General features: G+C 42.4%; 1 protein-coding gene across 3 annotated transcripts in view; it reads left to right on the top strand.

Annotated features, from left to right (window-relative positions):
• The window catches only part of MYOM2 (myomesin 2), a 253,595-nt gene that overhangs the window by 209,931 nt on the left and 25,417 nt on the right, over positions 1–18,247 (top strand). For all 3 annotated transcript variants that reach the window (XR_011312429.1, XM_069726901.1, XM_069726900.1), the window contains one exon: positions 16,101–16,206. Coding sequence is in view for 2 of the 3 variants with exons in the window: in XM_069726901.1 (XP_069583002.1) it covers positions 16,101–16,206 (106 nt within the window). In the remaining variant the exon portion in view is untranslated. The remainder of the gene's footprint in view (positions 1–16,100; positions 16,207–18,247) is intronic.

Raw genomic sequence — 18,247 nt, 5'->3', positions numbered from 1 at the left:
GAGCATAAAATAACAAACGCCATGAAAACACGGTGATATTTGATAACTGATATTATGTTTCATTGAAACTGCATTTTTATTACTAGCTAACACAAACTTCATAAAGAGAATTACACATAGGCTTCCATAGTACAGTAAAAAGGAGAGATACCCCCGGCTAGGCAAAGATGGACCCTTATGGTCTATGGTTGGTGAACAAAAGCCTATTGATTAATTTAGATTCTGTTTATGGGTTTTCTCAGTGCTTACAGCAAGTGTACACTGCAGGCACACTGTGAATGGTATATGTCAGAGATGAGTAAACCATGTTGCTGGTTGTGGCGTTCTGAGTCAGAGATTTATCACCTTTGCTGTAGATAAGAGACACAGTTAGTCTATAGTGGAACAACCTTATAATGTGCCTTTGCTGTCAATATTTAAAATTCTTTATGTTGGGTTCACATTTCATTTGGCTACTAATTCATAACTCCGTGGAGGGCTTTTATCTGAATACTCAAAAAACAGTAAACAGACATTCCTCAGATGGAGCTTGAAACTATAAAAAGTTCGATCTACATTCCAACATTGTCCATCTTTCGAGCTTACCACATTAGACCTCATGTACACTGCAGTGTACAATGGTTTCTGGGTTCTGAGACTTCTTGGTCTGAGGACGATAAGCATGGTTTAGATCTAGCAATGGTAAATTGATGCAGATAATAGAGAATTTGGTTAACATAGCTCAAAAAAAGTGTAATTTAATAACTTATGTGACATTGTTCAATGGATTGTACAATGTTAAAGAGGCTATCAATGCCTAATAGATGCAGATCTATGGGATCTACACCTATTTCAAGTACAGTGTCATCTCCAGAAGGCTTTCAACCACTAGTTAGTGGAGAGGTGGCTGTGCATGTCCTGGCTTGCTCAATTCATTGCTATGGAAATTCAGAATAGATCCAAGTAAATGCTCTTGGTTATGTTTGGGACTCCCACAGCTGTGAATGGAGAGAGCCTGCGCACAAACCATCACCTTTTCATTCACCATGGTTTGGAAACTACCTATAAATTGGGAATTAAAAGACCTCTATTTTGGAGATATCTCACAAGTGGGACCTGAATCTACTATACATTTATGGTGGATATGCCATAAATGTCTCTCTTGAGACATCCCTTTTAAGTATCTTAATTGTCTTATGTGAGATAATGTTCTGTGAAAAATGATAAAGATGTGTTGTGAGCAGAGGTGTACTATCCATTAATGGCAGACTATGCAGCCGCTATGTGTCCAATGAGTCAGGGGGCCTAATGCTGTTCACAATTTTAGTGGAATCCGCATATACCATTGAATAGAACGGTGCATTAGGAAGCTAATGGTTCCCTCAACTAGCATTCAGTCTGTGTTTGAAAGTCTGAGGCTCAGCACATTTCAGGCTTCATGACATCACATTATCATCATATTAACATGTCATACAGTCATAATATTGGAAGTGTTTGGGAGCCATCACATTTAGTGAGGGACTGTGGAGGTCATACTGAGTGGGGTCTGGGAGAGAATCATACTGAGGGATCATTATACTTTTGTGTGGGTCTGTGGAGGCCATGATACTGTGTGTGAGGGGGGCAGTGGGGTTATTATACTGAGTGTGGGCCATCATACTAAATGAGGGCTGTGAGGCATTATAATTAATGGGTGCCATCACACTAGTGTGGGGGTCATGATTACAGATGAGCGAATTTGATTTGGTCAGGGCTTATTCGGCAAGCTATACCGCTTAGTGAATAAGCTACATTGGGAACCTGGCTTCCTGGATTGCTACGGCTGGTCAGCTGTTCTGCTCTGCAGCTGCATGTGTCGTGGCTGTGTGTCAGTCATGACACATGCATGGAGAGCCTGTTTGTTTGGCTCTCCATGCATGCATTAAGCAGGATCTTAAGCAGGAGATCCTGCTTAATATTAGGCCACAGTAAAGTTACAAGCAAGTTTGTATAGATATGAATACTAGGATTAAACCATCTTTGCTAAAGTGCATCAAGTATAAAGTGCTACAAAATATCGTGCATAACAGTATAGCAAACAGAATAATAACAAGGACATACATGAGCTGAACCAGGGTGTAATAAGGGTTTCTCCCGCGGTCCCAATGCATGTTTCTTGAGATAACTTCTTCAGGAGGCGTGTGTTGGGGAGGGGAGATCAGTGCTTAAATAGACCAGACTGGCCAATAAGAGCACATATGTATCAGCTGTGGTATAATGTGAGCGGTGATTGTCACTGCAGGTGTAGAAGGGATAGTGGCATATGCCATGATAGAGGCGCATGCGCGGTATAGTCAATTGCCATGTAATGGACGCTTCTGCTTGTGGTCTGGTGGAACACAAGTACAGGCGCATCGTCATGATGAAAGCTCATGTGCAGAGGCTCCGATGGGCCACTTGCCAAAGCACCGGCGATAGACTCATCGTGCAAGCGCACTGGGATACCACTGAAGAATCCATGTACGCTGTGGCCGGAGAAGAGAGGACTGCAAAGGGTAGGCTGAAAACGCTCAGTAAAAAATTGCTGCAGAATGAAAACAGAATGTAGGGGGCCTTTTTGAGATCTTGTATAAAATTTCTAAAGGGCTTCAGTAAGGAGCAATATTACTATGTGTGAAGGACATATATAACTGTAAGGTAGACTAATGCCAATAGAACAAATGGTCAAGGCTACATCCATATATTGTCTCTACACAAAGGACACAGCATCTGCCAGCTATTACTGCAGGAACTCAGCCACAGGAGGAATCTCCTGGGAGCATGTAGAGGTGTCAGAACATGGCAGCCTCACAGAGCTAGCAGATGGTTGTAGCTAGAAGGATTAATTCTTATTGTCTGTATATAAAGAGTAAGGGAGGGAAGACACAGGATATTTGAAATGCTACAACTTGGCTCATCGTCCACTCACAGACAGCAACCTTTGAATGAGCCAATCTGGGTCATCCTGGAAATATAAGCCAATCCGGGTCATCCTGGAAATATGAGCCTATGGTAAGGGCTATAAAAAGTTGGGTGACACAAAGAGAAGGTGAAAAGAAGAATTTTTTCTATACACTACAGAGTGGATTCCTATTTGTGTACCCAGTATATATGTTGTGTGCCACTTAGCCTCTCTTATTATATTACAAAGAGAAGGTGTTCACATACTGTATGAGGGCTGCCTAAGGGCTGCTGCAATCCATGATTCACTTTTCGTTCCCTCAGGCAAACAAACGATAACTGTAAACGGAAATGTTTAGTTATTTCTCTTATTTCTCCCTTTTTATTTTTATAACTGTTTTGCATATTTTTGTGTCATTTTATTTTTACCTTTTTATATATTAATTGTAAGCACGGTATATTTTTATATTAAAGCTTAAAATCTTTAATAAGTTTGACCTTGTACTCTAAAAGAATCTATAGCCCTTCAGAGAGTGTGTGACCTTTTGATTGACAGTAACGTAATTTGGGGCCTCATTACCCTGTGTGTTTAATGACTGGTGGCAGCCTTACCTAACCAGATGTGTCGGGGTGTGATTTATGCTCACTTTATAGCCTAAAACAGAGGTTGAGTGCTGGATTGAGTGAGAGAGAATAAATTAACCCGTACAGGCGTACTCCACGTCACGTTCCGAGAAGCATGTACATGACACTATGTATGTGCCATAATACATCTTACATGTTCTTTTCTTTTCCCTGTTTATAAAAACTGACTTCACCTACTCTGCTGAATATTTTTTGGGTAGACAGAGGGGGCCAAATTCAAACTTGCTATGGGTCCCGTTGATTTTTAATGTATATCCCTGGTTGTGAGTCAAGATATCCTTTGCTACTTCTGTAGATGTAGTGGTCTCTCACTCATTATATGTGTAAGTTATTTTAGTTACTAAATAGGATAAAATAAGTATTAAATTATATGCCATATTCACATAATATCAAATATTCAGAATGTATGCTTTCTATTCAAATTGTCATTCCATGTTGTATTCTACTAACTATGACATTTTCTACATCAAGAGCAATAGGTGCAACTTTGATATTACATAACAGTTTTTAAAGGACCGTAATGCATTTCAGTCTGCATGCAATTTTAGAAGACAAACCTTTATTGCTACAGTGGTTCTGTAGACTCTGGAATATAAACTGTATCTTATCTTTTTAATTTTCCTCTCTTCTACTCCCAACCTCCCCTGAGTAATTTCAAAGCTCTTCCTCAAAATGCATTTTAAAGTGTTTCACCTCACTTTATTTTATTTTTTTACTGGGTCTAAAAATGAATATGCTAATGCTTTTTAGCTCATCTGTGCTCTAAAAGTCTTGCTGACTAACGTGTATTTTTATGTTCATTTATATATTTCAATGAGATTATACATATGTGAGTGCTCAGAAGCCAGGGAAAGCACACATAAATTGCAGAAAAAATAGTGCACTGAGATGCTGATGGAAAGGCTTTTAGAATACAATTTATGATAAACTCCATAGACATGTTAATACCGATTAGTTTAAAATGAATAGTTGACCTGAAGATTTGAAAACACATCTATCTATCTATCTATCTATCTATCTATCTATCTATCTATCTATCTATCTATCTATCTATCTATCTATCTATCTATCTGTCTAGAAAAGATGAAGGTAGCATTCAAAAAGTCCAAAATATAGTGGTTTATTGACCCACCATTCCAGGGCGACGTTTCGTTCTAATTATGGAACTTTTTCAAGCAGTGCAGTATTATACAATTGATATATAAATAGATGTTCCAATTACATGACAATTAAAATACAAATTCATAAAATTCAAATTCATATATGTATAAAGTGCATAGAGCACAGTCCATGTGTATAAATATATTAATTCCATCAAAAACATACATATGCAATATTGCAAAAAGTTATGATATATGTGTTAGAGGTCGAGTTCCCGCTTCTGCACAGGGGGAATCTCGAGCCATCTCCACTGCGGTCTCCCATTCTGTTCCAGCCGCAGTGGAGTCTGCTCAGCAAAGACGTCGGTCCCAGCGTCTTGCTCAATCCCACTCTGTTCTAAGAGTTACTGCTGTTTCTCCAGCTCCTGCCATTAAAGCCAGTACTGGTCAGCAGCAAGCGGACTTCTCTGGGACTAAGTCCTTGTCTGCACATACTGAGCATGCCCAGGGCAAGATCTCCCGTTGGAGATCGAGGGTCAGGTGCTCAGGCTCTGCGGCACATTCCATTGGTCCTCTTGGCAGGTCTTGGAAGGGCAAAAGTTCTGTAGCCACTTCCTGTGCTGCAACTATATAAACTGCGCATGACCGCACGGCCATGCGCTAGTATTGTCTCATAATGATATATGTGTGTGTGTAGATGGATGTATGTCGATGGATGAAAGCTCCTAAATATCCCTCCCTAGAGTTGTTGTCTGCTCGCGGATGTTGGTAGCTATCTAGCGCCCGACTAACCATCTGCACGATACACACATTACAGCGTCCTCTTGCTGTGTTCGCCTGTACGGCGCCGTGCGCCTGCCTTGCGCTTTCCATACACAAGCCTGTGTGGTTGGTGGCGTCCGACAGTGCGGCATTGCTCGCACTCCTGTGCATTTATATATTTCTAATTAGTTTCCTTACACACCCAGTTGTGGTGTAGTGCCAGCAAGGGTCTAATCGGACTTCAATCCCTGTTGGGGTTAAGTACGCTGACTGCTTGCTCACACTTTAGGTGCGGTACCGCGGTCCTGTGACGCAACAGGATTGCTTCCTTCACGCTGGGTGAGGTTGAACCCACGTGTGTTTACTTTAGTGTACCGCCAGATAGTCTGCAATTTACTAGCAGCGGGTTTTCACCTGCACGGTGGACCTCGGACTGCGAACGCATCTAAATCATCTTTCTGGGTGCGTTCCGCCAGTCCTAACATAATACTAGCGCCAAGGTCTGGCTAGTAAATGGCGGACGATCAGCGTTTACAGCGGAACATCCAGCAGCTGGAGGGAAGGTTGGCGGCTCTAGAGCGTTCAACTTCAGCTGTGGATGTTACTGCTGTCGCTGTTCAGGCTGCAAGTGTGGCTGCAGCTACCTTGTCCACTGCCGCCCCTGTACCGACGCTATCTCGCCTCCCGCTACCAGAGAAATTTTCTGGTGACAGTAAATCCTGTAGGGGTTTCGTGAGTCAGTGCTCAATACATCTCGAGCTTCTGGCCTCTCGTTTCCCTACAGAGCGGGCTAAGGTGGGCTTTATCATTTCCTTATTGTCGGACAGGGCGTTGCAGTGGGCTACGCCGCTGTGGGAGCGTGACGATCTTGTGGTGCAGAGTGCTCCGTTATTCCTGAGCACTCTGAAACAGGTCTTTTTAGGACCTCGTGTCACCCATGATACGGCGCTCCAACTGTTGGCATTGACTCAGGGCTCGTCCTTGGTCAGCCTTTTTGCCGTCCACTTTCGCACTCTAGCATCTGAGCTGGAGTGGACGGATAAAGCCCTTATCCCTATATTTTGGAGAGGGCTGGCTGACCACGTTAAGGACGCCCTGGCCACTAGGGAGATTCCCGCCACACTGAAGGAATTAATAACTGTATCTACTCGTATTGACCTCTGTTTTCACGAGCGGAGGTTAGAGCGAGCCCAGTGTAGGCAGAGGTTTCGGCTGGCTCCCACCTTCGCCAAACCTTTAGAATTTCCAGTCCAGGCTCCTGAGTCCCATGAACCTAAGGTGGTGTCACGAGCGGGATCTAAGTCCCGGACCGCCCGTGCACTCCAGGTTTGCCATGTATGCCAACAGTCAGGACATCTTGCCACCAGATGTCATCAGTGGTCGAGGAAACGTCAGCGTCTAGTGATAGTAGGTGGAGGTGCACTAGACACTGCGACGTTTGCCTCCAAATTGTCTTTCAAGGGGACAATTACTTTTGGCTCATCCTCCCACTCGGTAGAGCTTTGCGTGGATTTCGGGGGCGGAGGGCAATTTTATGTCTTCTGCCTTCGCCCAACGTCACGCAATACCCCTGGTTATGCTATCTCAACCAGTAACGGTACGAGTGGTGAATGGGTCGACACTCCCCGCACAGATAACATATCAGACCATCCCTTTTACTCTGTCCATGTCACCATCCCATCAGGAGATTATATCTCTGCTCGTCATTCCTGAGGGGATTGATGAGGTCCTGTTGGGGATACCTTGGTTACGGTACCACTCTCCTCACATCGAGTGGTCCTCTGGCAGAATTCTGGGATGGGGTGAATCATGTGGGGGTAGGTGTCACCGAGAGTGCGTTCAGGTTGCTACTACAGAGGTACCCGCAGATCTATCCTCTCCCCCCAAGCAATATTGGTCTTATGCAGACGTGTTCTCCAAAAAGGCGGCGGAGACCCTTCCGCCCCATCGCCCCTATGACTGTCCTATCGATCTCTTGCCTGGTGCGGAGCCTCCCCGGGGTCGAGTTTATCCATTATCTCTCCCGGAGACGGAGGCCATGTCTCAGTACATTCAAGAGAATCTGGCAAGAGGGTTCATCAGGAAGTCAGTGTCACCTGCTGGGGCAGGGTTCTTCTTCGTGCAGAAGAAGAATGGGGAACTACGTCCATGCATAGACTACAGGGGTCTTAATGCTATCACCGTTAAGAACAAGTATCCCTTGCCCTTGATATCCGAGCTCTTCGATAGGCTTCGGGGAGCTAGAGTGTTTACTAAATTAGATCTGCGGGGTGCTTATAACCTGATTCGCATCCGTGAGGGGGACGAATGGAAAACGGCATTTAACACCAGAGATGGGCACTATGAGTATCTGGTGATGCCCTTCGGGCTCTGTAATGCTCCAGCCGTTTTCCAAGACTTTGTCAACGACATCTACCGGGATATGCTTTCCACCTCAGTTGTAGTCTATCTGGATGATATTCTCATCTTTTCTTCAGATATGGACTCCCACCAGAGAGATGTTGGCAGAATCTTCGACCTCCTACGGGCAAACTCTCTCTATGCGAAATTGGAGAAGTGTATGTTTGAGCAGGAGTCCTTACCTTTCCTGGGCTATATCATCTCCGCCCAGGGATTGGCTATGGATCCTGCCAAACTACAGGCTGTGATGGACTGGCAAGAACCCCATTCTCTTAAAGCGGTGCAGCGCTTTATGGGGTTCATTAACTATTACCGCCAGTTCATTCCCCACTTCTCAACTCTGGTAGCTCCCTTGGTAGCCCTCACCAAGAAGGGAGCGAATCCCAAATTGTGGTCGGAAGAGGTCTCCAAGGCCTTCACTTCTATTAAGTCCCACTTTGCTAGCGCTCCCATCTTACGTCGCCCCGATGTTGATAAGCCATTCCTAGTGGAGGTGGATGCCTCATCCGTTGGTGCTGGAGCAGTCCTCTATCAAAAGGATGCTCAAGGTCGGAAGCATCCATGCTTCTTTTTCTCAAAGACCTTTACATCAGCGGAGAGAAATTACTCCATCGGGGATAGGGAGTTGCTAGCGATGAAGTTGGCCTTTTCGGAGTGGAGACATCTTCTGGAGGGTGCACGGTTTCCTTTCCAGGTCTTCACGGACCACAAAAATTTGGTGTATTTACACACAGCCCAGCGGCTGAATTCTCGTCAGGCCAGATGGTCCTTATTTTTCTCCCGGTTCCATTTTACTCTTCACTATCTCGCCGGGGAGAAGAATATTCGTGCCGACGCTCTCTCTCGCTCCCTTATGTCAACTGAGGAGGAGGAAGAGGAGCCTCGGCTTATTGTCCCTGCTGAGAGCCTGAGAACCGTAGCGCCGGTTTCACTGGAGTCTGTGCCTCCGGGCAAGACTTTTGTGTCCATTAATTTGCGACCGGAGGTTCTCTCTTGGGCTCATTCCTCCAGGGTGGGTGGACACTTTGGGACAAAAAGGACATCTGAGCTACTGGCGAGGACGTACTGGTGGCCGCATATGGTCCGGGATTATATTTTGGCATGTGTCTCCTGCGCCAAAAATAAATCTCCGCGTCAAAGGCCAGCTGGGTTGCTCTATCCCTTGCCGGTGGCAGATAGGCCCTGGGAGATGGTCGGGATGGACTTTGTCCTGGGTTTACCCAAATCTCGCGGCTGTACCATCATTTGGGTCATCACCGATCATTTCTCAAAAATGGTGCATTTGGTGCCGCTACCACGGTTACCTTCTGCACGGGCCTTGGCAGCGTTGTTCATAAAACACATCTTCCGCCTACATGGTATGCCTGACAGAATTGTCAGTGACCGAGGTCCCCAGTTTGCGTCTCGGTTCTGGAGAGAGCTTTGTCGTCTACTCAGTATTGAGTTGAATCTCTCTTCCGCTTATCATCCCGAGACGAATGGGTTGGTAGAGAGGGCCAATCAGACCTTGGTCACATACCTGCGACATTTTGTTTCAGCCAGGCAGGATGACTGGGCATCCTTGCTATCATGGGCAGAGTTTGCGCTGAACAACGCCGTAGCCGACTCCACTGGACAAACCCCATTCCTCCTCAACTATGGTCAGCATCCACGGGTACCTGTGCCTATGCCCGTGTCCTCCGCAGACTCCAGGGTGGCAGACTGGGCTGTGGAGGCACGGGATATTTGGGACCGCACTCAGGATGCCATTCGGGCCTCTAAGGAGAGAATGAGGTCCTCCGCCGATGCTCATCGGCGCCCCGCTCCGACCTTTGCTCCTGGCGACTTGGTGTGGCTCTCCGCCCGTAACATCAGGCTGCGAGTTGAGTCCACTAAATTTGCTCCTAGCTACTTGGGTCCCTTCAAGGTCCTCGAACAGGTTAATCCTGTGGTCTACCGTCTGGCTCTTCCTCCACGCCTTGGTATCACCGACACCTTTCATGTGTCCCTCCTTAAGCCCGTATACATGTCCCGGTTTTCTGAGTCATCTGCCGAGACATCGGGTTCGTCTACGGACGATTTCGAGGTGAACGCTATCTTGGGGTGCAAGGTGGTACGTGGCAAAAAATATTTTTTGGTGGACTGGAAGGGTTACGGCCCTGAGGACAGGTCCTGGGAGCCTGCTGAGCACATTCGGGCTCCGCAGCTTATTGCTGCCTTCGAACGTAGCGAGGCCCAAGGAGGGGGGGGGCCTTAGGAGGGGGGGTAATGTTAGAGGTCGAGTTCCCGCTTCTGCACAGGGGGAATCTCGAGCCATCTCCACTGCGGTCTCCCATTCTGTTCCAGCCGCAATGGAGTCTGCTCAGCAAAGACGTCGGTCCCAGCGTCTTGCTCAATCCCACTCTGTTCTAAGAGTTACTGCTGCTTCTCCAGCTCCTGCCATTAAAGCCAGTACTGGTCAGCAGCAAGCGGACTTCTCTGGGACTAAGTCCTTGTCTGCACATACTGAGCATGCCCAGGGCAAGATCTCCCGTTGGAGATCGAGGGTCAGGTGCTCAGGCTCTGCGGCACATTCCATTGGTCCTCTTGGCAGGTCTTGGAAGGGCAAAAGTTCTGTAGCCACTTCCTGTGCTGCAACTATATAAACTGCGCATGACCGCACGGTCATGCGCTAGTATTGTCTCATAATGATATATGTGTGTGTGTAGATGGATGTATGTCGATGGATGAAAGCTCCTAAATATCCCTCCCTAGAGTTGTTGTCTGCTCGCGGATGTTGGTAGCTATCTAGCGCCCGACTAACCATCTGCACGATACACACATTACAACGTCCTCTTGCTGTGTTCGCCTGTACGGCGCCGTGCGCTTGCCTTGCGCTTTCCATACACAAGCCTGTGTGGTTGGTGGCGTCCGACAGTGCGGCATTGCTCGCACTCCTGTGCATTTATATATTTCTAATTAGTTTCCTTACACACCCAGTTGTGGTGTAGTGCCAGCAAGGGTCTAATCGGACTTCAATCCCTGTTGGGGTTAAGTACGCTGACTGCTTGCTCGCACTTTAGGTGCGGTACCGCGGTCCTGTGACGCAACAGGATTGCTTCCTTCACGCTGGGTGAGGTTGAACCCACGTGTGTTTACTTTAGTGTACCGCCAGATAGTCTGCAATTTACTAGCAGCGGGTTTTCACCTGCACGGTGGACCTCGGACTGCGAACGCATCTAAATCATCTTTCTGGGTGCGTTCCGCCAGTCCTAACAATATGTTAACTGATCATAATGAACACATGTGCAAATAATTCATTATTATGACTCACCCCATCATTCATGACAGTACTTAGGTTTCCATGCCATTTGCGGAAACATTGCGCATGCTCTAGACATTTACTACATAGAGCAGCAACCATTAATAACATTTAATCTCTGCATGCCACTGGCAAACCAAACACCATTTTATTGAAGACAATATTGTCATACTTGTCCATGCATGCTCCATGTCATGAAAACTCAGTGCACTGATACCTACATATCACTGTTGATTCTTAGTAATATATACATTGTCTTACCCACTTAAGCTTTATTAAAAGATGTTGATATTGTCTGGAAAATTGCATTTATGCCAAACAAAGGTGAGATCTTGCATGGAGCCACAGACCGAGGAAGATTAACAGTCATCTTGTGTTTCTTCCATTTTCTAATAATTGTGCCAACAGTTCCCATCTCACCAAGCTGCTTGCATATTGTCTTGCAGCCAATTCCAGCCATGTGCAGGTCTACAATTTTGTCTATAGTGTCCTTACACAGCTCTTTGATCTTGGCCATGGTGGACAGGTTGGAGTGTGATTGATTGATTGATTGATTGTGTGAACAGGTGTTTTTTATACAAGTAACAATTCAAACAGATGCAATTAATACAGGTAATGAGTGCAGAGTAGGAGGGCTTCTTAAAGAAAAACTAACAGGTCTGTGAAAGCCAAATTCTTGCTGGTTGGTAGGTGATCAAATACTTATTCCATGCAATAAAATGCAATTTAATTATTTAAAAACATACAATGTGATTTGTGTTTTTTCATTGTTAGATTCTGTCTCTCACAAAATGAACCTACAATAAAAATTACAGACTTCTCCAGATTTGGAAGTGCTAAAAAATCAAAGTGCATCAAATACTTATTTTACTCACTCTATGTCCGGAATAGGGACCTTAGTTGAGATTCTACAAAGTATCTTCTCAAACTTTCTTTCTTTCTCTCTCTCTCCAACTGCCAAAAATAGTCAAAATTGATAGGTTTATTAATAAAAATGGGGAAATTTGTTGAATGTTTTAACATGACATTAAGATCTTTCAAAGTAATCAAAGATAGTATTCAATAATTTGTCTCATAAATGCCTTGTCGCTCTAGTGCCTGTGGAATAGTTGTTAACGTTGAAGATTTGAACATTTCCTCTTTAAGAGAAAAGTGTATTACATGCAGTTATTCAAACGACTTGAAATATATGTGGCACTATATAGAATCCCCTTTATATATTCATGTATAAGGGATATGGACAGGGGTACATGATAAATAGTGGAATGATTCTTAAGGAAGTGTTGCAAATAAATTTTGCTCAGTAACAACAGAAAGTAATCTAATATATACAGTATATATCATTGGTTGCCTGTTAAAAGTAGAAAATATTACCGTTATGAAAATAAAAGCTACATCATTAAATATAAAACTCAAGGTATGCCTGCAGAAGAAAATCAATGGAGGGAGCTCTCAATTTGTTTGCTCTTATTTCTTGCAAATGCTGAAAAATCGAATCTGGTCATATGAGTCATTTTGTCTTGTTAGTGGAGCATTGTCTTCTTTTTACCATATTAATAACCAATACATTACAATTTTGTTAAACACAGCATTCCAGCTATTACAATGCTAGTACAATTTACCTTTTCATGGTGACATTGCCTTTTCATACCCTAGATTGATTTCCCAGTTAACTGATTCAGAGTAACTAATGGAATCAATGCTCAGATACAACAGGAGCTTCGGTCTGCAGCTTCCCCTTGTACACAGAGAATTTTTTTCATATTTCAGAGTCATTATTTCTGACAAAATACCCTCAATATCAACTGAACAGAATTGAACACTGTCTCCCTGCCAAATGCGCACCATTAATCACCTCACTGTCAAAATCAAGTCTCTTACTCCAGGTTCATTTGCCAACAGCTTTGGGCAATTTGGCCGTCATAGCCTTCTTCCTAAATGATCGTAAGGAGTATAACTTGTACATGATGTAACTAACGGGATGCCACATCTGTCAAAAAACACTACCGACATTTGGAATAATGAATATTCCTAGCCTATTTTACTCGAGGTGCTTTATTTTTTCCAAAATAATACTAATTCTTTGCAAAAATATAGAACTATTTAAAGTTTCATATTTTCAGTATGCTATATAATTTCTATAGTTCTATGTTTCTATATGAAACTGTAGAAGCTATTTTCAGGAAGACTAAACTTGCTGAAAAAGAAGAAGGAACCAAAATAATTGAACGAATGATCACAATCTTAAATACGCAGACAATGATGATACAACATTAATTGCAACAAGCGTAGATTGAATTAAAGACTTATTATGGAATGTCTAGATGAAAGTTCGAGCATGGGACTGCTACTCATCATAAAGAAAACAAATATTTTGACTACTGACAGGTAAGATGGGGATTCATTTGAGGTGGATGACGATGAAAAGGAAGTTGTAAAGGACTTCAACCTACTCGGATCGATGAAAACTCAAGATACAGCGATGATACCGGAAGTCAATAGGAGAATAGCTATGGGCAAATCAACTGTGGAGTTACAAGACAAGTTTTTCATATCGAGCAAAATTTAATTGGGGACGATGACACGGCTCATACATAGTTTGGTCTTTTCTGTGGTTACGTATGGGTGTTAAACCTGGCCGAAAAATAAATAATACAGAAAAACGAATCAACACCTACAAGATGTGGTGCTGGTGAAGGATCTTATCAATACCATGAATGGAAAAAAGAACAAATAAATCAATTTTGGAACAAATCAAGACAGATATATTACTCAAAGCAAGGATCACCAAACTACAACTTGCCTACTTTGGACAGATCTTACGAAAATGGCAATCACTAGAGAAAAAGATCATGATCAGAAGAATAGAAGGAACAAGAAGAAGAGGAAAACCAGCAACCTGGATGGTTGATGCTATCAAGATAATGGCAGAGAAGACTCTGAGTGACCTATCTAGGCTTGTACGAGATTGATCTTCCTACAGATCGTTCATGCATCAAGTCGCCTAAGCTTGAGATCAAGCTGAAGTCCGATAAAGTAAATCTAAGTTCTATATTTTGGACATAATGTAGGTGAAATATAAATATTTAAACTTTCCATTGTCTTGCTTGCTTTTTCAAATCCTTCAGCTGAAGGATTATTGAGGTTTTCAAGCTGTCTGGTATTTCTATGACAGTGAGACCAACAAAATTAATAAAGGGGATGGGAGAACTACAATACCCAGATAGATTAGCGAAATTAGGATTATTTAGTCTAGAAAAAAGACAACTGAGGGGTGATCTAATAACCATGTATAAGTATTTAAGGGGACAATACAAATATCTCGCTGAGGATCTGTTTATACCATGGAAGGTGACGGGCACAAGGGGGCATTCTTTGTGTCTGGAGGAGAGAAGGTTTTTCCATCAACATAGAAGAGGATTCTTTACTGTTAGGGCAGTGAGAATCTGGAATTGCTTGCCTGAGGAGGTGGTGATGGCGAACTCAGTCGAGGGGTTCAAGAGAGGCCTGGATGTCTTCCTGGAGCAGAACAATATTGTATCATACAATTATTAGGTTCTGTAGAAGGACGTAGATCTGGGGATTTATTATGATGGAATATAGGCTGAACTGGATGGACAAATGTCTTTTTTCGGCCTTACTAACTATGTTACTATGTTACCATTATAAGATGATAACATTTTCTATCCCCATCAGTAAAGCCTTTTCTTTATCCTTAAAGGGAACCTGTTACCCCCAAAATCGATGGTGAGGTAAGCTCACCGTCATCAGGGGCTTATCTACAGCATTCTGTAATGCTGTAGATAAGCCATCGATGTTACCTTGAAGAGGAGAAAAAGACGTTATATTATACTCACCCAGGGGCGGTCCCGCTGCGGTCTGGTCAAATGGGTGTCTCAGGTCCACTCCGGCGCCTCCCATCTTCATTCCATGATGTCCTCTTCTGGTCTTTACGCTGCAGCTCTGGTGCAGGCGTACTTTGTCTGCCCTGTTGAGGGCAGAGGAAAGTACTGCAGTGTGCAGGCGCCAGAAAGGTCAGAGAGGCCCGGTGCCTGTGCACTGCAGTACTTTGCTCTGCCCTCAACAGGGCAGACAAAGTACACCTGCGCTGGAGCCGCGGCATGAAAACTAGAAGAGGACGTCATGGAATGAAGATGGGAGGCGCCGGAGCGGACCTGAGACACCCATTTGACCATACCACAGCGGGACCGCCACTGGGTGAGTATAATCTAACCTCTTTTTCTCCTCTTTCAGGTTACATTGAGGGCTTATCTACAGCATTACAGAATGCTGTAGATAAGCCCCTGATGACGGTGAGCTTACCTCACCATCGATTTTGGGGGTGACAGGTTCCCTTTAAAACCTAATGAATGAACACAAAAGATAATTTACATCTATTCATTGTTTACAGCTAAAATACAGAGTGACCATTTTGGTATTGCAAAGTCTGAAGTAATATAAGTGAGGAGCAACACATAAGTACATTCTGCGTAAACACAATTACAGTCTATCCATTTAATCTATAGTGATATATAATGCTAATAAAGTCTTTGCACCAGACAGTACAGTTTAAATTATCGGGCTTTAGCTCTCACTAGATAAAGTGAAGAGTCTATTATAAAGATAATTACTGAAATTACTGAGTGTTTATCATTTGAAGAGAAAAATGCATCAAGACATGTTGTGTCTAAGAGCTCATTGTGAAAATACTAAACTAAAACTAGGTTGTTTCGAAAGAAAAATACCCTTGAAGACCGAAAACCCATAATGTCTTATTATAGCTGTCTGCATCCTTGTAGGAGGATTGTCATAAAAATGCATCAAAGTCAGTTATTCAATCTATTTCATATATAACTGAAGCTCCCAGACAATATGTCTCTATAGTATCCAAAATAGATCTTCTTTTTGTACAGATCTGAAGAACAACTATATTTTTCTGCTATGTCAAAGAAAAAAAATTAACCTGTGCTCGGCAAACAAGCTCAAGTAGAATATGCTCTCCTTCTGTTTTACAGGGTCATCTGCTTCTGAACTGAAGATACAGTGCACACCTGAAGGAATACGATTCCATTGTTACATGAAGTACTTCTCTGAAGAAATGAAAGTTTCTTGGTACCAAAGGTATGAAATCAATGGTTTGATGTTTGACATGATTTGGCAATATTGAGTAGATATGTACAGTGATGGACTAGGGTGCCAAGGGTCCATCAGTAACATTGATTCTAGGGGTCCACTGTTCAGCTACATGCAAATATTACATTACCCTCATTCTAAAATTACCTATATTTCTATATCATCATAAACTAGCTAGTTTGTTAAATGAATGATGAGATGCTGCCTTTTATATTTACATAGTAAAACAAGTACGGTATATTGTGCCAACTACTGTTCATATAGGGGTCAATGCCTGGACAGGGGCCCACCAGGGATTCACCTGTTCCCCTATGTGCTAGTCCGAACTTGGAAGAACTGTTTTATTCCACTGGTAGACTTGTTCAAAAATATTTTAGTCTTACTTCAAACAGTTTTTTTTTAACTTTTGTTATGTCTACATACCAGTGGGCAACATATCTAAAGATGGCCAGATTGGAAACTGTAGTTTGACTGGGAGAGTGAAAGTTTCCAAGGAATTGTTGTATAAAATACGTATAAAGCTTTAAATAATTATTAGCTGTCTTATGGGCAATTTGTCAATATATGGTAAGCAAAGAAAGGCACAATGAGTCAATCCTCTGATTTGTGGGGGTACTATGTGATATTATGATATGTGATGTCATGTGATATTGATGATTATCCCAAAGATTGGTCATTAATATAAATGTTCCATAAAACCCCTTTAATGTCTATTCGATAAGTTGAATGAGTGTAGTTTTTAGTGGCATCATTTTAGAATACATATAAGTTATTGATTAACTTTTATTAATTTTTATGGCTGTCACTATTATTTTTAGTATCAGGCATTATGAATATAGCAATGCACATTATTAATATTTTAGGTCTCATTTTAAAACATGATGTATAACTGTCATCTTTAAGTGATTTTTAAGTGATTTTGTCTGTTTTGCTTTTGATTTATCCTTGCTCCTCCTCTGACTATCCCTCTCCATAAAATTTTCTGAGAAGAAACTGCCATATTTCAATTTTAAAGTTTATTCGCGTTACCTGATCTTTAAATGTTGTTTCCAAATACTTTAATTGTTGTTAAATTTAAAGAGCTATTCTCAAAATGTATTTTCTTTCACTCCCTTGTTACTTGGGACAGGCCCTCCTCCTTAAGTGACAGTTCTATATCAGTATTTATGTTCTACTACTGAGCTTCCTCCTGCTACTTTGACACATTAATGGTCTATCAGTGTTTTATCTGAACTATACACTGTTATCACTATATTTGCATATACAGATAAAATGCATTTGAACAAGTACACAAATCCTCCATCTGGCGGTATAACAGAAAATAAAAATTATCATGCCACTTTTTGCCAATATTCAACTTTACAAGACTAAAAGTATTCCAGCCCCATTTTACTATACTTAACTAATAGGTGTGAAAGTAAACTTCTACTATTTTAGACCATCAACATACTGTTGAAATATGTCAGACTTATTATTATCATCTTTTTGTCATCTTGGATTGGCTTAACTATACTACCTTTTATTGGCAAGCAAAATCTAAGCACTGAAGAAAAGAAATAGCGGCACTCACCGATGTATAAAATTTAGATGCTTTGCTCCTACGTACGGACAACAACTGTTTCACGCCGAGCAGGCGCTTCTTCATGGAGCCTGAAGAAGCTCCTGCTTGGCGTCAAATGGCTATTATCCATACACTGGAGTATGCCATTCACTACCACGCTGTTACTTTTACTTTTATCTATCTGGAAATAAAGTCTCTGAATTTTATGCATGGGTGAGTGCCACAATTTATTTTCTTCTACAATTCTATTAGACTTTCTATATATTTATTGCTGAGCACCAACAAAAGTTTACCGAATAATATGTTTTTGTGGAGTGCTGATATTTTTTCTGTTGGACAGGATGTTTTATGTTTTTAGCAACATTTCTAGAAGCTATAGAGATGGCTTTGTATAATATAAGAACATCTGAGGATTGTAAAATCAGCTTGTCCAAAGTCAGAAATAATTTCATGGTGGAAAGTGGTAAA

Source organism: Ranitomeya imitator, chromosome 5 (assembly GCF_032444005.1).
Source record: "Ranitomeya imitator isolate aRanImi1 chromosome 5, aRanImi1.pri, whole genome shotgun sequence".
NCBI lineage: Eukaryota > Metazoa > Chordata > Amphibia > Anura > Dendrobatidae > Ranitomeya > Ranitomeya imitator.
The sequence above is the reverse complement of the archived record's forward strand: the minus strand, read 5'-3'. Positions and strand labels throughout refer to the sequence as shown.